Source organism: Dermacentor albipictus, unplaced genomic scaffold (assembly GCF_038994185.2).
Source record: "Dermacentor albipictus isolate Rhodes 1998 colony unplaced genomic scaffold, USDA_Dalb.pri_finalv2 scaffold_14, whole genome shotgun sequence".
NCBI lineage: Eukaryota > Metazoa > Arthropoda > Arachnida > Ixodida > Ixodidae > Dermacentor > Dermacentor albipictus.
The window spans coordinates 15492904-15517304 of record NW_027225568.1 but is presented as its reverse complement, the minus strand read 5'-3'; the positions used below and the strand labels follow the sequence as shown (position 1 = coordinate 15517304).

The following is a 24401-nucleotide window of genomic DNA, read 5'->3' as shown; positions in this document are numbered from 1 at the left end:
CCTAGCGTAAAACAGCTCCGCTGTAAAAATATTGCTTTCGACTCCTTCTGCAAACGTTTGTTCACAATATCACTCAAGCTGTAACTTGTAGTTTTATGTCAGTTCTAACAGAGACGTTCAAAAGGCAGATACAGTGCACCGTGCACTGGATTGTCATCTTTAATTGCAGAGACAGGATTGCCTGTGCTCTTTTCAACGCCAATGGCCCGTGAGTTGCATTCCGTGAGACTAGCGATAGCGCGTCGCAAGTACCCTTGCTGGGAGAGCGCAATAATCGTCTAATCGATTATTGCGCTTTCGTCTTCCGGTGCTATCGCCATAATGCATCCTTGCAGCTGCTCCTAAATCGTTGCCGCCACGAACCTATTTACACCTTGCTCTCGGAATTGAGGTAGCATACAGACTTCATTGCTTTGTACAACAAAACGTAAAGTAAAATGATATACGTCATTGTGCAACGCTTACCGTTTCACGCGCTTCATAAGCACGGCGGTAATCATCGGTACTCAACCACACAACTTACCCTTACACTCTCTATATTTGCACGTAACAGATGAAACGAAGCACGAAAAGCGTATGGCTGACGACGCAGAAGCCCACCGTTGATGTAAGACATGCGCCGAGAGTCAAAATTCGCGAGTCATGTAATGCGCATGCGCTGCAGTACGGCACCTGAGAAAAATCTATTTAAATTCACGCGCTCGCGTAGTCCCGCGCTGTGGGATTAATACCATCAGTAACAGTGCATCGACAATGGAATCGATGCTGCGCTGGCTGCACGTCTCACCGGCGCCAAAGGGCAGCAATGCAGCTGCCTTCACCGATTCTGTCGACAAGAATGTCATCGAGGTGCTGAGCGGTAAGCGTAACAACAGGCTTTCCACAATAGCGTGCCGTCTTGTCCTTGCTACCGGGTCGAAATTGCGGAAGGCAAGCAAATTGTAGGGGTTGTCTATTGATTACCCGGGCGAGTAAACGAGCTGACTGTGACTTTTCTTACCCTTTCGGGCCTAATATTATACCCTCACGACGAGCTTAATATGAGAGGAAAAGAGAGCTAAACGGCCGGCGAAGTGGATATGCTGGGGCTTGCTAAATTCGGCGGCCGCATGTAGGGAAGAGCACTAGCAAATTAAGGTTTCGGCTTTCAGCAAAGATCCGCTCGGTACCAATATAGATTCGGAGCCTTATACGACGGCATCTCTCATAGAAAAGTGTGCAGCTTTCGGGGGAAAAGTACAAGGCGGAGATAGCAAAGCAAGTGGGAGTCACGAAAAGACTGCTGCTGGCTTGTACAGTTTTCGTGCCATCTTCCCGCCAAGCGAACAAAATGCTTCCGCATGTTGCGGTAACATACGAGTAATTATCGAATTGTGTCGTAATCGGTACTCTACCTGTAAAAGCACTTGGTAAATACCCTAACTTCAAAATTACAATGTGCATCAAGTGAAGCCTAAGAATACAGTGTTCTGCTTTACGTCGAATGGTACAGTGCAAACCACTCATTGCCCCGACGTAAGCTTCACGACAGCACGTATGGGGACGAAATGTATGGTATCTACGACCGCGTACAGAACTGCATTCTTAGCGCACTCCATCAAAGCAAATTACTCTCGTCGGCACACTGCACTGCACAAGCTTCTCCGCGCTCGCTCGCAAGCTCAGGATTCCATTTTTCCCCCTCCTAATCTTGGTTTTTTAACGTGCGCCCTCGGCACGAGTCTTCTTTCACTCCGCCCCATCGGAATGCCGCTGGTAATCGAATCCACGACCTCGTTTCCAGCTGTAGAAAAGCATAGCCACCGAGCTTCCCAGGCGGATCAAGTCCCGTGCATAGCACTGCATTTATTCACGCGTAGCTTTCTGTCGACGTTGCGCCGCCTCGTACAGCGCTCAAGCATAGTCAAGCTTCGCGGATTTCTCCAGTTGCTTTCACGTTCTCCGCTCTCGCGGGTTATCGACGTTTTGCCGTTTCTTTGCAATGCTTGCCTTCATTTGCACTTTGTCAGCTTAGCAATGTAGAGAAATGGCAATTGCAATGCGTTTCTACTTAATCGATAAAATCCTTTCTCACTATAGTCCATGACTGGCGCACCGCGCTCACGACACGGTAAAATAAGACATGTCCAGCGATGCCTAACAACTTAATTCCTGGCACTGTGTGTTGTCGCCTCGTTTTTGTAGGCCCGTCGTGGTACACACACACACACACACACACACACACACACACACACACACACACACACACACACACACTCTCGCGCGCATCCACACACCAGTCAACGGCACCGCATTTATCAGCAAGATCGGCGGCACTCCTTGCAATCGACCAAAGGTTCTACCCGGTTGATTGCCGTCTGCTACGCTGTTCGCTTCACGAGTGCTAGCGCTGTGCCTTTGTATTCTGCGAGGTCCCATCGCGCACCGCCACGATCTAGCGAGGCCGCGCAGCTTCAAGTATTCGCGATCGTCGCCTCTGCCTCTTTTACACCTCGCGTGTGCTAATAATTCCCCCTTTTTTTTCTTGTGATTGACGTTTACATATTTCGAAACATTCATGATTTGTGTCGAACTGTCTGAATAATACGGAATATTTCCAATAATTCGATAAAATCGCAAACTTAAACCCAGTGGCACATACCTATAGTTGCTCCTGTGGCACATAATTTCAGACTGCACTGCCACCGCGATCGGCTCAATAGAACGGTGATATGCTCGCCCGTTATGCAGTGGCTGCACTGGAAGAATGCTTCCCATTAAAAATTGACAGCGCATCGCAGATTCCCTATCTTATTCTACATTTATTAATGCGCCGCGTTTTAGGAAACAGGACTACGCAGATAACCCTGGCAGAGCGAGCGATGCGAATGGCGTAGCATATTATTGCGCATATTGGCACGTGTACTTATTTATCCTTTTCTCGGTGATTGCATTTCCCCCTCTAACAAATTCATGTTACCGCTCAGCGCGAGACGCGCCTGCATCATTGAAACTTGCATGTTATCGTTGGTTATGTTCTAGCAAGTTATGTTCTAGCATTGGAAGCTGTGCAGAACCGTGCTGCCCGATTCATTCATTCCTCATACTCATATGATGTCAGTGTTTCATCCTTGAAAGCTACATCCGGACTGTCACCCCTCTCTTTTCGTCGTCGCATTGCTAGCCTCACCCTTTATCACATTATTTTATTCTCCTCTCAATCACGCACCGTATATCGCCGCCGCATCACGCATATCTCACCGCACCAGTCATCCCCTTCATGTTGCCCGCCCACTATCACGTACTACTACGTTTTCAGCTTCGTTATTTCTTCGAGCAGTCACGGACTGGAACGGCCTACCCCATGACATCGTCGCCATCGTTTCAACACCTGCTTTTCAAGAACGTGTAACAGATCACCTTCAATGTTAAATCACCATCGCTGTTTGTTTTCCTCACTACAAATGTAATTCCACCCCTTATGTAACACCCCCTGAAATGGGGGGCCTTTAAGGAATAAAACTGAACTGAACAAACTTTGAGTAATCAGATTGTATGCGCGGTACGAATTATGTAGTATGCTTTCTGGAACGCACGTTGTGGATAGCCTTGTGAAATGCGATCGGAGGTGTTAAAGCCGTCTAACGCATCCTTTCCATTTTTGTCCCCACCCGTTCGCTAGGCTCTGTTCTGGTGCGACTGCCAACTGCGGAAAGCTTCAGCACAAGGTGCATACCGAGTGTCCCAGCTAAATTAGACCAAGACTTAAAACAAAAGAAAAAAACGATCTCTGGGTTATCGTACCAACTGCATATTAGCGGTAGTCGTGTGTTCTTTACAACTATTGTTTTATCACTAATTAGTCTTCATTTGGCCAATTATAAATTTGCAGAGCGCCTTAATTAACCTGGGATTGAAGTAGTTTGTTTGTGCTGAAAGTTACCTGGTTTTCGCCAAACAAAGACCTGCGAAATACATAAAAACCACGTGATGCGGTGCTTGCGCAACTACTGTTTCGCTGAGTGCAATCGACGAGCAAGCATGACCACAGTTTCACTGTGCAAATTTACGCTCTCGTGTTTGGATGAGTTCACCCGACGTAGGAACTTCTCAGGTCATTTTTACCCAACGCGCACATTACTGTAGCGGTAGTCGCCTTCCATAGTTCTCACGAGCTCCGCCCTTTCCTTCGTTGCACTTGAATAAAAAGCCGTTTCCTTCTCTTTCGCAGTCTTGGACGCTTTATCGCATCGTCAGCGCTCGGTCAGTGGCATGCTTTTCCTCTATTATGCGACATGAGCCGAAGGCCCCGAGGCCCACAACCAGCGTAGCGCCCAGTCACTTCCCCGTGACCACAGTCGGGCTGTGGTCGGGCTTATTCACCCATTACACACGAGCACAGCACAATACCAGTCGCGCAAGCGCCCCATCGCGTTTTTTCTTTTTCACAGCGGAACTTGGATCCAAAAACTCGAAACTCCGTATCCAAAACTCAACCAATCACAGCGGGAGGCGCGCGCCGTGTTCTCCGCGCCAGTGGCGCCGCCGGCCTGTGGGGGAAGAAAAAAAAAATCGGTACCTTTCCACTCTGTGAAGGATGAGCAGCGCAGCTGCATGTAGGGCCCTTAATGGCGAACTGCACCTCGGCAGCGGGTCGGCCCGGGAATCGCAGTATCTTCAGGATCGGCCCACGTATGCGGAGTGCTTAAAGCCTGCTGCTCCGCCGCTGCTCGCGCCGCGGCCCGATATTGCACTATCTCGTGGCAGTGACGGCCAAGAAAACGGTAGAAATTTCCAAAGAGCGTTGGTGTGCGCAGCAACTCGGACAATTTTGCGCCAATCCGGGACGACAAATCGAAGAGCACTCGCTGCGAAGTACGTACATTTGGAGGACATACAGGGTGACGGACGTGAATGTTTAAGGTGGTGGCAGCGGTAGGTTGCGAGGTCTGCAAGCAACTGTGTCGGTGAGGCAGCAGGAGACGCGGATATGCTGCGCAAGCAGTGGCGGTGGAGGAGGCGGGCGTGGCCACCGATTCCTTGACCGAATTCTCGTGCAAGCTCCCACTGGAGCTAGGGACGAGTGGATTCCATCTTTCGAAACGGCGCGCCGCACAAAAACACCTGCCCATCGCTTCACCTCCTCGAGCCCTGCGAGGCCTCTCAGTGGTTGCCTCCTAAAACCCCTTAAACTTCGTAAAGTAGTGCCACGCTTTGAAGAATGCCGCCTCCTCCTCCTCGCCCGCTCTGGCCGAGGCCGCCATGGCGTCGCTATTGGCCTAATAGCATCACGTGGGCCCTCGAGCCTTGCTTCAGCGCCATTTTTGCTCGAGAAGCGTCTACGGCGTGGCGAGGAGCGCATGTTGGCGCCGTTGCTACGCTCAAGCTAGGGTGCCTCGATGCCAGCGCCGCCGTATATGCACAACGGCGGCGTGCTCAGGCTCGGCAGGACCCAATTCAAGGATACGTCACATAGGTCTATCGACTCGGGTGGTACCACAGCTTCGCTGGTCAACTACTTTCACGGCGTGGACTGGAGTCACATTTTCTCGTATTTCGCGCAGTTTCGTTCTTTACCGGCAAAGACGAGAAGGCAAATTTTAGCACTTAAGAAATGTTTGCATCCGAGGTTATTTGAGGCGATCTACAACGTTATAATTGAGATTCAAGCAATAATGAAAGTTGGCCAAATAAAAACAATATTTAGTGATGAGAAAAATACTGCTAAGTACACGCAGTTACCGCTATTATGCAGTTGGTACTTCTCTGGCGCTCTTCGTTTTTTTAACAATTTTGGTCCAGGTTAGCTGGGACGCCCGGTATATGCTGGTACAATTCTGTTCCAAATTTCGGTGCCGAAACCACGTTTTGATTGAGGCACGCCGTAATAGAGGACTACCGAATAATTTGACCATCTTTAACGTGCCCCCGATGAATGCGACACGGCTTGGACACGCTGCTACAATCCTAATTCGGGTACAATCATAAATCGCATGACTATACCTGTAACAAGGCAGCCGTTGTCATATGGCCCCTTCTTTCCTCTATAGCGTTCTGGACAGGGTTTGCTGTACTTGCCGTCATATTCTTCTATTGTTAACCTACTTTGTATAGACTTTTGTATTTGACCCCCCCCCCCCCCCCCTACACAATGGCTCTTAGGCATATGAGGTTATGTAATCAAAATAAAAATCACTCGTACTCCAACTGTGTTCATTGCTTGTCCGCAGAGGAGAAAGTCCACATGGAGGAGCTTCTCGAATTTTCCTTCAACCGCATCGACAAGCTCGCAGAACGTAGGGGAAAGACGATCGCAAGAGCTAAGAAGTTGCGTCTTTGGGAGTATGTGCAGCGGATGAGGGTACGTGCGCATCAGTAGCGTGTACTCGAGCATCGATCACCTTTTATAATTACATTTATAACTGCATTTATAATTACTAGTCATCGCTATCTATAGCATAGACCGCTATGTGCAACGGTTGTAGTTCCACCTTCAGCCTGGTTCAATTATGAGTGCATTACGGATGGTATACACTTATCCGTGAAGTCTCATTCAAAGGACAAAATGTGTGCCGGGTATGTTAACGCTGGCCCATGCAAACAGTGCGTTTGTGAAAATATTTTAGTATACATTTTCGCGCATTCTATTTGATTTCAAGGTGATCTATAGTGGCTCCGTGTGCCTTCCATGAGCCACTTCGAGTAACAGTTTGAACAGCTGCTATGGAAAGTTCTCGCCGAGTGTAATACTAATTACTTTCGATTTTTCTTTTTTTGTATCCACGTAGCCACAAATGGGCGCTTCATAAGTATGACCGTTCCTCATGAAGAAGTTTCATTCTTGAGGATGTTTTGAAAACATTTTCGACGGTGATGCTCTTCGCGAGTACCGCGGGAAATAGACGAGTTCTCAAAACTAAGTGATCTACCCTTGCGAGCAGATGTCTGCAGACAACGTAATTGTTTATTTCTGGCGCGTCCGTGTAACCAGCATTCGGGTATTTGAATACCACATTGGTGCCGAACACTCGCACTTTCGTTGTATAGCACTCGACTACCTGCTGCATTTGCACGCTGCACAATAGTTTTTTTCTTTTTTTTCTTAGTGTTCGTAGTACCCTTGGCTTTCAATCATTTACTCGTGACTCGACACCTTGTTGATGCAGACGCGTTCCCTTCGCTGCCTTTTTCGTTTCACTTTGATGGTGGAATTAGTGTGTGTGCTGCAAGCTCATTACCGTGAGCTCTAAGTTCAGTTAGCTTTTAATTATTAGCTGCCTACAAAAGCGACTGATATGCCAGAGATTCCATTCTGTAGCTCCACCCATCTGAGAAGAGGGGGCGGGGGTAGAGGTTCTGAAGGAGGTAAACAACCCTCTGCCAAACTAGCTCGGCGTGCTCCGTTGCCAACAACACTATACCAACGAACTGAAAGACTCCAGCGATCGATTGTATCGCAAGAACTGAGGGACGTTTTCCTAAGTTTTCGTGATCATTTCCAGTATTGCTAAAGCTGGACGTGTGGAGAGTACTTGCTGCCTGTTGCTGAACGTCATTTCTGTAATGGTTGGGGCACTAGAATTGTAAAGGAACTATGGGTGTACGAGTATAAATTTTGACATATAAGAAAAAAAAAACTGAGAGGCGATTTAAATATCGGAAAAATAGGTTTTATTTTCTTTTTGTAACTTCATACGTATCTTCTGAAAACACCATCGGTATCTACGATAATACGTGGCAACTACGATGTGTCGGCTTGTTCTTATAGCTCAAAGTCGCAAGCAGAGTGGCCGCTTTGATGTTCTTGCACCTTCACAGCGCGAACAGCTCTGCAGGGTACCCACGGCTCTGCCCTGGGAAGAAGTAGAAGTCAAGCATTCACCCCGCAGTCGGTCTCTATCGTCCGGCTCATTGCACTGCCACATGACGTTCTCGGGGGTTGGGCTTGCCACGCCGCCGCTGTACTCGCTGCGGCAACCGCTACCACCAACTTCTCGTGGGACAGCCACCTATAAGGTGAGTCTTTGCATCAAATGTATCCGAACTAAGAGCCCACCACGGTATGCACCTGCAGGCCGCTAATTCAAGTCGACTCCTTCACTACGCAATTATCGCGGCTTTTGGTCTCTGAATTGTGCAGTAGCTGTCGCGCCTTGACCTTTTTCCTTTCCCATCGATGTCGCTCTTCCTTCGACATTGCGAATACGCTCAGTGAGGCTACCTGGTCGAAAAAAAAAGTTTGTATAAATTATTAAAAAAATATGCAGGATCCCGGGAGCCTGTTCAAATCGATCAATTTGCGAATGGATATTGTATGTTTACTGAAATGCCATTACTTCTATGCAGTTCACCGTTCGTTACACAATGCATGTTGTGGTCTCATTTCGTTCACTTAACCTTTCCTTTTCTCTGCACTACGGTGCTTTTGTTGCCGACTTCGTTTCTTGCGTCTTGTTCTGCTTGTGTATTCGGGCACCTGTTTACTCGGTATCACGTACATTCTGCGGGATTTTCCAAGAATGCTCCCATGCCCATTTGCACATGCCAACATCCATATATAGTGGGTAGTTGAAGTTGCTGTATTCTCAGCAAGGCATCAGCTGGCACAAACGCAGCTTCGCTTTAAAAAGCTTAGCTTTAAAACTACTTTAACAGAGGAAATGGTGAACAGCGTTTCTTGACTGCTTTGTGAACACAAACCGTACCAAAGCTCACTCGTAGTTCGAGAATACGTTTGTATCACGGTCCCTCTCCCTATTAGGGACCTTTTCACGTCACTTATGGCAAGTAGTGAATTTCGGAGGCATGATTTGAATTGTAGCGTGAAGTGACACAGACCGAGACTAGCAGCAGACAGGACGAGCGCTAACTCTCAACGAAATTGTATGTATGTATCTATATGTATGTCTATAGATGTGATTGCAAATACGTTAAACCCCATAATTTAAATTATGGGGTTTAACGTCCTATAACCACTTTCTGATTATGAGGCATGCCGTAGTGGAGGACTCCGGAAATTTCGACCACCTGGGGTGCTTTAACGTGCACCTAAATCTAAGTACACGGGTGTTTTCGCATTTCGCCCCCATCGAAATGCTGCCGCCGTGGCCGGGATTCGATCCCGCGCCCTCGTGCTCAGCAGCCTAACACCATAGCCACTGAGCAACCATGGCGGGGAAACCCCATAATTTAATTTTAAGATACTGAAATTCGCATTCTAACAGGCAGTTATGCCTGGCTAACGCAAGTCTCTCCTAGTCTTTTAATGTGGAATGCCTCGATTATTTCCCGTGTGGTTTGGCATTTGTGTCTTGAAGGAATCTTTGTGTCTTCAAACAAAGATTTACAACCGCAATCAGAACAATGCGTCGCTAGATGTGAAGTATTAGGGTTGTTAAGTGATTGTTTGTGTTCTATTTAGTCTAATTTTCATACACCTGCTGCTCTGTCCAATGCAAGTTTTCCGGCACTAAAGTGGAATCTGATAAACTATACCAGTGTTACAAGGCACAAAAAGCGACACGCGTCTAACGCCGCAATCATTTTTTTTGCCACCCTGTTCAAGTTTCCTATTTATCATGCGGCACATGATAGAACATATGCGGGGGACCGAGACAACTGCCTTGACGTCATATCTGATATTGGCTACATCCCTAAACCATGTTGCAACCTATGTACATAGGGCACCACAGCAAACGTTTTTTCCTTTCTCTGTTTTTGTTTCTTAGCGGGGCGTTTTACCCATTTCAAAAGCTTTTCGCAGGTTAGTGATAACAAATGCACAGGATAACCAGCCTTCTCGAACCTATCTATCTCTTGTGAAAAACTTTGTTGTATATTGTGTAAACATGACTTGGTGCAGCGGTGGCGTAGAGGTAGAACACCCGCCTCGCGTGCAAGAGGTCCGTGGTTCGAATCCCGGTGCCGGCAATTTTCCACCGGATTTAAAAAAAAAAAGATCCGCGTGTTGATAAAATTGCATAAAACAGGCCTGGAGTGTGGCCTGATCCCGGTGACCAGAACCGGTAACGCACTCCCTCACCAGAGCAGGATTGACAACCCTGGTGCAGTACTTGGCCAAAAACCTCCCATATGAACAACACAATCAAACCCCGGCCCTCAGTCCCCAGCAGCTGTGAAGCAACTGACCACGGCGGCGGTGAGACCTGCGACGCAGCAGAGGGTGCTAAGAATCACTGGCTCCGGACAGGCCGCCATTGGAATATGAACCTGGCAACGTTTAACGCTAGAACGTCATCTAGTGAGGCGAGTCTAGCAGTGCTATTGGAGGAATTAGAGGGCAGTAAATGGGATATAATAGGGCTCAGTGAAGTTAGGACACAAAAAGCAGCATATACAGTGCTAAAAAGCGGGCACGTCCTGTGCTACCGGGGTTTAGCGGAGAGAAGAGAACGAAGCGTCGGATTCCTGATTAATAAGAATATAGCTGGTCACATACAGGAATTCTATAGCATGAACGAGAGAGTGGCAGGTATTGTTGTGAAACTTAATAAGAGGTACAAAATGAAGATTGTACAGGTCTACGCCCCTACACCCAGACATGATGACCAGGAAGTCGAAAGCTTCTATAAAGACGTGGAATCGGCGATGGGTAGAGTGAAAACTAAATACACTATACTAATGGGCGACTTTAATGCCAAGGTAGGCAAGAAGCAGGCTGGAGACAAGGCAGTGGGGGAATATGGCATAGGCGCTAGGAATAGCAGGGGAGAGTTATTAGTAGAGTTTGCGGAACAGAATACTGTGAGGATAATGAATACCTTCTTCCGCAAGCGGGATAGCCGAAAGTGGACGTGCAGGAGCCCGAACGGCGCGACTAGAAATGAAATAGACCTCATACTCTGCGCTAACCCTGGCATCATACAAGATGTGGACGTGCTCGGCAAGGTGCGCTGCAGTGACCACAGGATGGTTAGAACTCGAATTAGCTTAGACCTGAGGAGGGAACGGAAGAAACTGGTACATAAGAAGCCGATTAATGACTTAGCGGGAAGAGGAAAAATAGAGGAATTCCAGATCAAGCTACAGAACAGCTATTCGGCTTTAACTCAGGAAGAGGACCTTAGTGTTGAAGCAATGAACGACAGTCTTGTATTCATCATTAAGGAGTGTGCAATGGAAGTCGGTGGTAACTCCGTTAGGCAGGACACCAGGAAACTATCGCAGGAGACGAAAGATCTGATGAAGTAACGCCAATGTATGAAAGCCTCTAACGCTACAGCTAGAATAGAACTGGCAGAACCTTCGAAGTTATTCAACAAGCGTAAGACAGCTGACATAAGGAAGTATAATATGGATAGAATTGAACACGCCCTCAGGAACGGAGGAAGCCTAAAAACAGTGAAGAAGAAAATAGGAATTGGCAATAATCAGATGTATGCGGTAAGAGACAAAGCCGGCAATATCATTACTAATATGGATGAAATAGTTCAAGTGGCTGAGGAGTTCTATAGAGATGTATACAGTACCAGTGGCACCCACGACAATAATGGAAGAGAAAATAGTCTAGAGGAATTCGAAATCCCGCAGGTAACGCCAGAAGAAGTAAAGAAAGCCTTAGGAGCTATGCAAAAGGGGAAGGCAGCTGGGGAGGATCAGGTAACAGCAGATTTGTTGAGGGATGGTGGGTAGAACGTTGTAGAGAAACTGGCCACCTTGTATACGCAATGCCTCATGACCTCGAGCGTACCGGAATCTTGGAAGAACGCTAACCTAATCCTGATCCATAAGAAAGGGGATGCCAAAGACTTGAAAAATTATAGACCGATCAGCTTACTGTCAGTTGCCTACAAACTCTTTACTAAGGTAATCGCAAATAGCATCAGGAACACCTTAGACTTCTGTCAACCAAAGGACCAGGCAGGATTCCGTAAAGGCTACTCAACAATAGACCATATTCACACTATCAATCAGGTGATAGAAAAATGTGCAGAATATAACCAACCCTTATATATAGCTTTTATTGATTACGAGAAAGTGTTTGATTCTGACGAAACCTCAGCAGTCATGGAGGCATTGCGGAATCAGGGTGTAGACGAGTCGTATGTAAAAATACTGAAAGATATCTATAGCGGCTCCACAGCCACCGTAGTCCTCCATAAAGAAAGCAACAAAATCCCAATAAAGAAAGGCGTCAGGCAGGGAGATACGATCTCTCCAATGCTATTCACAGCCTGTTTACAGGAGGTATTCAGAGACCTGGATTGGGAAGAATTGGGGATAAACGTTAATGGAGAATACCTTAGTAACTTGCGATTCGCCGATGATATTGCTTTGCTTAGTAACTCAGGGGACCAACTGCAATGCATGCTCACTGACCTGGAAAGGCAAAGCAGACGAGTGGGTCTGAAAATTAAGCATTACTTTAGTTTTCTGCAGATTAAGTCTCGGAAGAGAACAGCAATTTACAATAGGCAGCGAGGCACTGGAAGTCGTAAGGGAATACGTCTAATTAGGACAGATAGTGACCGCGGATCCGGATCATGAGACGGAAATAATCAGAATAAGAATGGGCTGGGGTGCGTTTGGCAGGCATTCTCAGATCATTAACAGCAGGTTGCCATTATCCCTGAAGAGAAAAGTGTATAATAGCTGTGTCTTACCAGTGCTCACCTACGGGGCAGAAACCTGGAGGCTTACGAAAAGGGTTCTACTCAAATTGAGGACGACGCAACGAGCTATGGAAAGAATGATAGGTGTAACGTTAAGGGATAAGAAAAGAGCAGATAGGGTGAGGGAACAAACGCGAGTTAATGACATCTTAGTTGAAATCAAGAAGAAATGGGCATGGGCAGGACATGTAATGAGGAGGGAAGATAACCGATGGTCATTAAGGGTTACGGACTGGATCCCAAGGGAAGGGAAGCATAGCAGGGGCGGCAGAAAGTTAGGTGGGCGGATGAGATTAAGAAGTTTGCAAAGACTGCATGGCCACAATTAGTACATGACCGGGGTTGTTGGAGAAATATGGGAGAGGCCTTTGCCCTGCAGTGGGCGTAACCAGGCTGATGATGATGATTAAACATGACTTAGCAATGGCAGACCTAAGAGCTGAGTAAGCTATCCCCGGCATAACAAGTTCGGAATGAGAAGAAAATTCAAGGAGTGCATTTTTTTCCCTAGGCGAAGCTTTTGAAATTGGTAAAACGCCCAGCTAAAAAAATAAATTAGAAGCGACTTGCGTTTGCCACGCATCATTGTCTCTGTTAGAATGCGAATTTCAATATCTTCCCCGCACGTGTGTTAATCTCAAGTAGTGTCTTGTTGTTTTCTTTTTGGCTTGCCTACCTCTTGATATGTTTATCTGATGTATTTAGACCTTGTCACGCTCATAGGCTGAGGTGTTTACACTCGCCTATATATATGTATATATGTGTGCACATATATGTATGTATGTGTGTATATATATGTATATATGTTAGTTCCAATAAAAATTTTGTTTGAGAGTTAGCGCTCGTTCTGTCTGCATCTAGTCTGTCCGTGTCATTTCCCGCAACAATTCAAGATCATGTTACCATACCCACTCCACACCTTTCTATCCTTTTGAATCACGGAGGAACGCAGCCCGCTTCTAAATGCATCCCACGTCGGTGAAAAAGCCTGCGAACATCCTTTATTGTTCGGTTCTATCGAGGCCGCTGTGGAGCGCTGGCGTGGAAGGTGTCTTCCCGGACGACGCGGTGATGCGGCGAATACTTCGGCAAAATTATGCGTCATTGGTGGTGACAGTTTATCACCGCACCTTTTGAGCACGTCCTGACGAGCAGCTGAAACAGCTAATGCTGGCATGGGCCTACGCACCCATACAAAAAAAAAATAAAAAAAGCGCGTATGACTACGGTACTCCCTAAACAGAAATTTGAGCGCAGCTGTACGTCTTTTATTTTGATATATATTGGCCGCCGTTGACAACTTGTCTCCTGCTGCACGTTGCAGAAGGAGCGAAGTGTGGAGCGACTGCCTCGCTAATCGGGAGATGGCGAGAGACAGCACGTGATTAACGCGTAGGTGTGATTCAGAGCAGCCGCCGCAGCCTGACCTGCGCGTCGTCTGCTTTGTTTCCATGGAAGAGAAGGAAACAAGTTTATATAATAATCGGGGAAGGGAAAGCCTGGTCATGGGGGGGGGGGGAGGCTAGGTCGGGTCCCAGGGGGCCGCAGCTCTCGCCGTCCATTCCGCCAGCCTGGACTGTGATTCTTAGTCGACACTTCTCGACGCTTTCTCCCATTCCTCAGGTGAGGGGGCTAGCCGCAGAAGCTCATTTGGGGGCGGGGGGCGGTCGCATCTCCATAGAATGTGATCCTGTGCTAAGCCGCAAAACGTACATGTTGAGACGCTGTCATCCTTCAGTATGGCCGCTAGTCTCCTGGGGCTGAGCACACTGCGCGTTTGAGCACGCCGCAGGGTCACGGCCTATTGTCTGTTTAGGCCGCCGCATGGAGGCGGGTAAATCTGTCGTTCCTCTTTGCCGACGGAAGCGATCTCCGTAACTTAGTGACAGTGTTTCAGGGCCCTCCGGAGGAGGCTGCCCCTCGGCCCGGTTCGTAGTTGCGCGGGCTGTAAGGTGGGCAGCTTCGTTGCCGGTGTTTCCCTCATGGCTAGGGACCCAGAGAAGCCTGATGCTTACTTCCGGCCTCTGTAGTTTTTCAGCCGCGGTTTGCCTTACTTGGCCCGATCTGAAGCTTTTAATCACTGACATTGAGTCCGATACTATGAAGAGCGTCCCTGCAACTGCTGTTGCACTAGCACTGGCGGCCTCTTCCGCTTATAGGATAGACCTCGCTGCGATTTCCTCGGTTCGGAGGATCCGCCCCGTTCTGTCCACAGCCGCCATCGAATATGAGCCGTTCCCCATAGGCGAGGCGTCCACATACGTGACCGGTTTGTCTACTAGTCTTCTTAAGGGACTCCGCGCGTGCGTGTCGGCGTCCCTTGGTGTGTTTTCCCATGTTCTTCGGGTGTGGTGGAATGGCCAGTTTGTTCCTAATGTCTCTCGGAATTTTCACTCTTGGTGGTTCCTGTATGTGCTTGTGGAAGGGAGGGGGAGATTCAGGAGTTGTAGCATCTCATGCCCTTGCTACAGTGTGCATGACAGCCTCCACGACTGCGCCGCTCTCTGCTCTGTCACGATTTCCGTGGCGGTGTTATGGAGTCCTAACTGCATCAGTCTTTAGTTGCTTGCCCATGTGGGAAGTCCGGCGGCTACTCTCTCGGGTGAACGCAGTGAAATGTCGTTCTTTGCTAGGCCAATCTTTTATAGTTGAAGGAAAGGTCATGTGTATGATATCCTGCAGACCAAGTAAGCCTGGATTAGCCTACATGCATCTTTCTCTTGGAGTCCAAACTTGCGGCCACTAATGCGTCGCAGCAGCCCAATTATCTGGCGAGAGAGGTGCTCGCCAGTCTCTTCATAGTTTCTGTACACGAGTTCTTTTCCTCTAGGAAGAGCCCCAGTACTCTGATGGTGGTGACCTGAAGTACTTCTCTACCGATTACGATTTGCAGTGTAGTTGATTGCCTGCGTTGTTTTGCCGGCAATAAACAGTTCTGACTTGGTAGACGAGCATTTGAGGCTGTTGCCGGCCACAAGGTTTGTACCGTGTCGGCTGCTGTTTGCAATGCCTGTTTGACGGTTGCGGCATTGCCTTGCCTCGTCCAAATGGTAACATCGTCCGCATAGATGGCGTGGTGGATGAGCGGGATCTTGTTAAGTTCTTTGGGTAGGTTCCTCATTGTACAGTTGAAAAGCAAAGGAGATGGTACTGCACCCTGGGGTGTACCCCTATCACCGAGATTGATCTGAGGGCTGTTGATACCTCCGATGTTGAAGGTGGCTGCCCGCTCGCGAAGAAAGGCAGTAATGTATCTTTGCGCCCGTGCCCCGGCATTCATGTCCGATAGGTTTCCGAGTATGGCCTCGTGTCTGACGTTCTCGAACGCTTTGTGCACATCGAGCCCTAGAATCGTGCGCACTGATCCCGGGATTCCGGCATCCACAACGTCCCTTTTGAGCATTTACATGTCTTGCATGGACGGCGAGGCGTGTTAAAACCACGTGCTCTAGTGGTTTGCCCAGACATGACGTGAGACAGGGCGGAGATTCTCCAGTTGCAGCGGTTTTCCAGGTTTTGGAATGAAGACTGCGGCAGCCTCCTTTCACAGCTGTGGTAGTTCCCCGGTGCGCCACACCTGATTGAAGAAGCCGTTTAGGCTTCCAATTGTCCGGTCATCGAGGTTGCGCAGCATTTTCTTCGTTATGCCGTCCGGCTCCGCCGCCGAGGTGGTTTTTAGATCGGCGAGCACAGCTCTCACCTCAGCCTCGGTTATGTCGAAATCTATGCTGCCATTCGTTTCGACAGTGTACTCTGCGTACGCCACCTCATTTCTTTCTGTATTAAAATAGCGGCTGTTGAGCTCCTGTATGATCTCTTGCTCCGAGGCCGGATGCGCACGAAGGAGCCGATTGACCTTCATGGCTGTTACCCCTCAGCTGCTATCTGGATCGAGCAAATGTCTAAACAAGAACCAGGGGTTCTTCGAGCCGAGCTGGCCATTTAGCCTGTTGCACAGCTGCATGCATTGAGCCGAATTTAGTTCGCGTGAATACTCCAGTACTTCCGCCTCAGCCTGGGCCAGTGCTAGTTTGAGTGTGCGGTTACGTTTGGGCTTCATCCATTCTGCATGGATAGTCTGCTGCTTTCCCCAGAGGCTGATCAGCTTAGAGTCGGGCCTGGGGCCATCTTCCCCGGTGGGCGCCTCGATCGTGGCTTATTTCGCCTCTTGGAGGAGCTGCGCCATCCGCTTCGTTTAGGTCTTTAATCTTCGTTGTTGCCTGACGGTTGCGTTTGAATCTGGTCCCACTTGGTATGTTTGACGAGCAGTTTCTTCTTTTTATTATACCCCAGTGCAGGTATTCTATTTTCAGGACATAATGATCACTGCCCAAATTGAGGCCTGTAATGGACACGTCGCTCCCTCCACTTGCCGGACGAAGATCAGATCGGGAATGGTGTTTCGTGGCACGCTGTTGTCAATACGTGTCGGCTGCTTGGGATCTATGAGCAGGGTGAAATCGTGGTTGTTGGCTCCATTTGGTATCGACATTCCCTTCTTAGTATTTCGCGGGTAGCCCCACATGGTATGGCTTACATTCATCTCCCAGGACGATGAGCTGGACTTGTGCCGCCTCTTTCCTCGCTTTTCTCATGATTGTGGGGAAGGTGATAGTATTGCACTTTGGCGGGCTATATATGTTTAGTATACAGAGGCATTTACGCTTTCTGTTTTGGGGCATTAGCTGCACAAAGATGTAGGCAGATTTTCGATTTTTAAGTCTATTTGCATTGCGGTTATGTTTCCATGCACAGAAATGGCTGTTCTGGCAGTCGGTTTCTTGCTTGTCGAGAGCTCATTAAAGCAGGTATATCCCGTTATTTTGATTGCGGATTCTGTTTCCTGTAGCGCGATGACATCGACCTTGGGGTCGAGGTCCGCCATTGCAAACTGCAGCGCCTCCCTCTTTTTGGCAAACGACCTGCAGTTCCACTGTAATATCCGAACTTATTCTACCATTCCCTCTGCGGGATGCCCTGGCGTCGGGCGCATCTGTGGCGATGCTGTGCCCGTCGTGAGGTTATCCTGCATGACTCGTAGCCATGTTCAATGGTGGGAGCGAGGATTGCGGAGTTTCTGTGTTGCTGCCTAAGGTGGGTAGTGTGCTGATGATTTCGGTTTTAAGCATGTGATGGAAGGCTTTGAGTGTTTCCTGCATTAAACACTGTATTGTGTTGCATGTTTCTTCTATGCTTTTAGCAAGGCTTGTCATTCTTTGTTCTACTGCTTCGACTCTTTGTTCGAGGCTGTTCGCGAGTTTTGCAGTGAAGTCTATATCTTCCGTTAATTTCCTTTTAGCATTACGTGCCTTATCCACCTCCATGCTCGCCTCTACGTTCCTGTGTACGGATCCATGCACACGACGCGGGCTACTCTGGCGTCATCTCGTAGCCATCGTCGCCGCAAAGCCCGCCATGCACTCCACTACGATTTTCTCCTCACGCTTTCATCATCCCCTCCGCTTCATGCTTCCGCTGCACCCTCCTCCTGCGCTTTCATCCTCGCGCTCTCCTCTTCGCGCTCTTTTCGGTTTCCGTCTTCCATCTCGCGCTGTGCTCGTTCGCTCGGTTAGTAAGTAGGATGCCGACGCTCGCCGCAGGAACGGGCGCCTAGGAGCTGCGCTCTAAAATTGTGAATGTTTTTCACATCGTCGTGAGCGATGCTGCAAACGCTTCTTGATTTGTTCCAGAATACCAGCGTTTATTGGTAGTTACCTTGTTTTAGTTAGTGCCGCTCCTTTCATTATATTTCGGATAGTACACACATGCTAGTTGTACAAATGCCCATGCGTACAAACGGCGAGTCCGTCTTACCCGCTGCTTTTTCATACCTATTCCAGATGACAAGTCATTCTTTACAATTACTTCTACTCAGTTTTCTGAGACTTGCAAGGTTATCGAAATGTGCTCACAAGGATGGTATAACGCTGAAACATGCACTACAGAGCCGTAATTAGGTTAGCTGTGTCATTTAGTTACACGGCGAGCCCCTCTAGTCCGAAAGTAGGGGGACAGGGTCGCTGTCGACGTTATTCACCCGACCTGTGGGAGCGCGCCAACCCAAGTTCTCTGTGCCGCCTGCGAGGCGGCGCGGTTCTCGCTGATTACGGCTTGACCAATCCGCGCCGGACCGTGTGAAGTGACTGCTTGAGCGAGCGCTTATATTTTCTTCTGAAGTAAATGGTATGTCGTGAAGGCACTCCAGGAGCCCGTCCAAAGTTTTAGGTGACCGTATTTGCACTTGCTTCAGGACTTGCGCGTGCAGTCCGTGCATTATTAGTGCTACTACGGCAGAAGGAGGAAGCATAGGCTCGGCCAGCTCTAAAAGGCGGCGTTTGTCAAAGAAATATTCGACGAGGGAGCCTTGCTTGAATTTGAAATTAAGCGCGGCATCCCACCTTTGCACTGGGTTGCTTCGGAATGTCGTCAAAAATTTTTCTTTCCACTGATTCCAAGAGTTGCCAGCCTCTTCAATAATGTGCAAATCATACCACTTCCGTGCAACACCGCTTAAGTAACTACGCACGTTAGTAATCTTGTCCTCATTAGAGTGCCAGTTGTTCTTCCCAGCGGCATATTCATAGAATTCTAGCCAACCTTCTGGACTTGAAGACATGCCGTCGAACGCATCGGGTTCTACAAATTAGTCAGCGGCTTCTCAGCGTTTAAAGAACTTATAAGCGATGCCACCAGCTGGTTCTGTTGCGAAATCTGTTCTTGTTGTAGTCGAAGAGCTTTGAAAACGAGGCTCGCCTCTTCCGTCGACGACTGTAATCCAGAGTCCTTTGGACGCATCGGTTGCAGAACTAATTCGTCGAAGATCGCCAGACGCAAGTTCACTTTCACAACACCCTTCCGACGTAGTTCATCAGTGTCCATGGAAGCCTTCTCTAAAACCAGGTTCACGAGTTCTGCCGAGTTGAGTTCGTTAAATAGTTCCACCGCTGGTTCATCTTCAGCTTGGTATCTCGAAAAGATCTTCTCTGCGGAGGTCTCCTCAAGGAAAAATGTCACCCATATGTTGGAGTCCGCTGTCGGCTGCGCCAAAATAATGTAGCGTTCCTAGTTAAAGGATACAATAGACGGAAAGTGTTGCTATGGAACTGGTGTCCATCTTGTCTACCATTTTATTCTCACTTCCTTCTTCTCTTCTCCTGAACCCAGACTCCTGCGCGTCTTCTTCTTTTCCAAGGCTCATACCGCTTCACCTTTCCTGCTTGATTCCTCCCAATATTTCGTGTTTTCAGCTAACGGCAACATTTTCTTGCCGTAATTCGTCGCAGCCCCCGTACCAGCAGAAGTGCGACCCGAACGAGCGCTTCACACTTTCCGAGGAGTGGGACAGTGGTTCACCGCACCGGAGTCATGTTGTTTCGGCAACACGTTTCAAGAAAAAGCAACGCTGGCAGCGACTCCGGGACGTACTTTTTCATCAGAAAAGCAAGGATCCTTCGAAAGACGAGAGCAGTGGCGAGTTCGCCTCCTTCCTCGCGGGTGTCACCTACACCTCCAGCCCTTGTTCGGTGGTATGGTTGAGCGCTGTCGAGCTCGCATATTTTTTCTTTATTTTTGTCCCTGCTACCCTTTCCTACCGTGCCAGGTAGCGAACCAGAAATCCCTCTGGTTAAACTCCCGGACTTTCTATACATTCAATCTCTGGTAATTTATCGTACCCCATTGCTTGATTGCTGGTTGAACTGTTCCGAGTGATCTTGTAAACCAACAGGAATTCATTGGAATTCAGCCGAAGTCGCAGAGGTAAGCATGGGTTTCTTTTCTACCCAAAAGTGCGGATAAATAAAAAGCTGATCGTGCAGTCCTACTTATGGCATCTTATGTGGGGCACTTGCCTCTCTGTTGACAGCCTCCTTTTCGTACGCATTGTGTATGTACAGAACTGTCATTTCTGAGTTGAATAGCCTCATTGGTACTTCCATTACATTTCATTCACTTCACAGCGGACAATTCTACAAACATTTTAAGCGCCGAACTGTGTTTGTGGCACTGCAACCGGATGAGACGTCAACTGCCTTTCCTTCTCGTATAAGTGAGATCACACAATAAAAGCATTCTGCCTCTAAACCTCCCGAGCTGTGTGAGAATTAATACTTTCGAACCGTGCAGTTGTCGCCTTAAAGGGCACGACATTAATGGATTTCTAATTACCCACCGTAGTAGTGCCGTCGATTTAAGGCACTCCAGATGCAGAAGTCTTTAACTCCATCTGCTTTTGACGCGCTGGGATGTAATGACAAGCGTTGAGCAATTCTGCCCAAGGTAATTCCAGTAGGATGCGGAAGTTGCCGCTAATCGGAGGTTAGGGACTTCTCCTATTTGTAGGGGATGCCAGTCTTGCGTTTATAATTCATATGCGTGATGAAGACGCGGTGGGTGCAATAACAAAGCACACCACCGCTGGCAACAAAACCCTGAACCAGCGCATGTATAGTGTGCCTGCCAGTGCAACTTAAGGATGTTGCTGCTTCATTGGCTGCTTCATTCTATGTAATGCAAGGTGTCATATAAGCATTGCGAAGGTGCCTTGCCAATTTTGATGTGCAACCTGCATTCATTTGCATTTCGTATGCGAAGTTGTTATTCTAATGCGATTACTTGTACATTATGGACGGCTTAGTGCAATTTCTTGTGTAGCGGGTGTTTCAGCAAACAAAGAACCTTTAAAAGTTGCCTATGGCAGATATCGCATTTCTAGTTCATCAGCAGGTTTATTCGAAGCGGCGGACAATACTTGCGCAGGAAATTGAGTCCCACAATCGACTAATTAATGAAAATTCACTAAGTTTCTAACTAGTTACATTATGGCCCATATTGCAGTTTACAAATTCTAGCCGTGCAGTTCGCAAGGCGGATCCACATGGAGCGAATTTTGAAGATGACAACAGTTTCGAGATATAAATTCCCGAACTTTGCGGAGAAATGCATTGGCGTTCCCGTTAATTTGTTAAAGAAACGTCGTTTCATGCCCTGAAACGCCAATGCATTTCTCCGCAAAGTTCGGGAATTTATATCTCGAGACTGGTGTCGTCCTCAGATTTCGCTCCAAATGGATCCGCCTTGCGAAGTCCACTGCTAGAATTTTTAAAGTGCAATATGGGTCATAACATAATTAGCTAAGTTAGTAAATTACCCGCCGTGGTTGCTCAGTGGCTATGGTGTTGGGCTGCTGAGCAGGATGTCGCGGGATTGAATCCCGGCCACGGCAGCCGCATTTCGATGGGGGCGAAATGCGAAAACACCTGTGGTACTTAGATTTAGGCGCACGTTAAAGAACCCCAGGTGGTAGAAATTTCCGGAGTCCTCCACTGCGGCGTGCCTCATAATCAGAAAGTGGTTTTGGCACGTAAAACCCCATAATATTTTATTGGTGAATTTTTTTGAATTATAATTTTGCATTTCAATTTTTTTTTGTGCGAGTCGTGTCCGTCGCATTGAGCAAACCGGCTCGTAAACTAGAATTGAGCTATCTGCCACAGGGAACCCCTAAAATTTTGAAAGCGTTCACTGAAACACCCTGTATTATAGATGTCTATAGATAGACCAATCTGTTATAACTTTATCATTCACTGTCACTATCAGTCATTTTTCACTCTTTAATCTGGCTTCATATCGCGTGATGACACAAGCTTCACCGTGAGCCTAGAAAGGCTTTCGCCTTAACTGCCTGCCAAACGACGCAATGGTGCGAATGGCCCCAGTACTCATGCCTTTGGCGCGTTCGTAGCCTCCAGCATCATAGGCAAGCCGCGCTGTCGCTGGTTCGGTCGCTTTAAATACTCGTTTTAACGCGATAGCGTTAAGGAGCTCGTGTCGCAGAAAATCCGGTGTCGTCGGTGTCGGGTGTCGGCGTCGGCGGCGTTGACCGTGAGCGATAAATCACGGCAGGCGCTTCATAAATAAAAAGCAACTTCCAAGATTGGCCCGGTGGGAATCGAACCAGGGTCTCCGGAGTGTGAGACGGAGACGCTACCACTCAGCCACGAGTTCGATGCTTCCAAGCGGTGCAAACGCGCCTCTAGTGAATGCGGTGTTGCCTTCGAAACGAGCCGTGGCAAGTTATACTGCGGTGTATATCGGTAATTATGAACATGTAACGTACAGAAGTCACAATTACACGAGTTGCGAAGTGCGTTTCCGCTGAATTTCTTCTGCGCTTTCAGCACACGCAGAGCCATCTTGCGGCAAACACAGAAGACCCCCTCCTCTCAATGTACGGCGCTGCCCCGACAGGAGGCGCGCCGCGCGCGCATTGGGACCGCTGCCAGGCGCGTCGCGGGACTCCCTCTCCCCTGACGACGCTTCGCCGTGCTCCCGGTTTAGATTACTATCTATCTCTCTGCCCGTGCCGATCACGACGTTTGGCTGGCGTAGATCGTTTCCCCTCCGAGACACCGAGTTCTTTGGTTCGTTCCGTTCGCTCAGGCGCACGTTTCGTTGCCGCGCCGAACGCTGCGTTGCTCGACGCTCACCGCGTGATAGGTGGGCGCTAAGTCCGATGCAGGGCGCATCCTAAGTGATCGCTGTGCCGTAGCGCATTGTCTTATACCCCTTGGCGGGTCGACGGGAACGCTGTCGCGTCCCACTCTTGAAGGCGAAGCTTAAGCGTCCTCCAATTTTTTTTTTGTTACGCCTTTTCAGGCGTGCAGTTTCCTGATTAATGCCGTACTAATTGTCCTTTTTTTCTCAGTCATGAAGAGGGATCACAGGCTCCACTCAAGGGGCCTGAGAAGAAACTCCCGACGGGATTCCTCCGACGGTCTCTGCGCAGGGCAGCCACGGCTACGCGGAAACCCGATTCGCATGATGTTGTAAAGGCTGATGTTTAGGCCATGCTGTAAATGTTTTGTTTCTGTTTGTTTTTGTTTGTTTGTTTTGTTTTGTTTGTTTATTTTCGTTTTGACAAATTTTAGTTTTGACGAAATGATCTGCGCGAATAAATGATTAATTCCCCCGCTATGTCTAATGCCCTGTCTTTATTTCCATGCTAGAGATCTTCGTCAGATCTGGGAAGAAAAAAATTGGCAGAAGCTTAGCTTGGCTAAGCCCAGTGGATTGCGAAGGAAATCTTCTGTTCAGGTTGTAGACTTCCATACTGATCATCGAAGGTGTAGATGCAGTCTCGTCGCCGTTTAAAGCATCCATAAAGCTTGCTGTCGAACGATCAGGTGTCGCCAAAGTCGCGTCAGCATTGAGAGCATGCATGATACTTGTAGATGCACCCAGATCAAGAGATGTTGAACGCATTCGCCTGGCGGCATAATATGCACGCCGTTTAGCTAAACGCTGTTCCCGCTCTTCATCCGTTTCTTCCGCATGCCGCCCTGCTTCTTAGCGGCAGCACATCGTTGCAGCTTCACCTCATACACATCATCCGACATGCCGTGGAGGATTCGCTGGGACGATCGCGACGAGCCGTGTTGGGGCCCCGCTTTTCCACAGCTGATATGACGTCACACATAGGTCACGCTAAAGGTCAATGGTGGATTCTCCGGGACGACGGCCAAGAGCGGAAACCTCGAGCAGTGTTGCTTTCGCAATAAAAGTCCGCCCTATGACATAGTGCTGGATGCAAGCGTATAATCGGCATAATGTTTGGGTAGGGGTTTATGAAAACTGGCCACTTTGAATGTGATGTCGAGCGTTATACCATTCAACTTTGTTTATGTAATGGGTTTGTGCGGAACTGCTGTACGCGATCTGCAGAATATAACGCTGCTTTAACTTACGGATTTTCCGTGTCAATTTTTAATGCGGACTGTGTTCAATTTTTTG

At 48.3% G+C, this 24401-nt stretch overlaps 1 protein-coding gene across 2 annotated transcripts; it reads left to right on the top strand.

Annotated features, from left to right (window-relative positions):
- The first annotated feature begins 317 nt into the window (after positions 1-317).
- On the top strand, positions 318-23585 carry LOC139051752 (uncharacterized). Of its 2 annotated transcripts, XM_070528751.1 has the most exons (5): positions 319-859; positions 6210-6340; positions 7798-7995; positions 19895-20137; positions 23317-23585. In XM_070528751.1, the coding sequence occupies exons 1-5, from the start codon at positions 754-756 to the stop codon at positions 23320-23322; spliced, it is 684 nt and encodes a 227-aa protein (XP_070384852.1). In that variant the 5' UTR covers positions 319-753; the 3' UTR covers positions 23323-23585. The 2 variants fall into 2 exon arrangements, with proteins under 2 accessions (XP_070384851.1, XP_070384852.1); XM_070528750.1 differs by lacking the exon at positions 23317-23585 and having other exon boundaries at positions 318-859; positions 19895-21112.
- Positions 23586-24401: the final 816 nt, after the last annotated feature.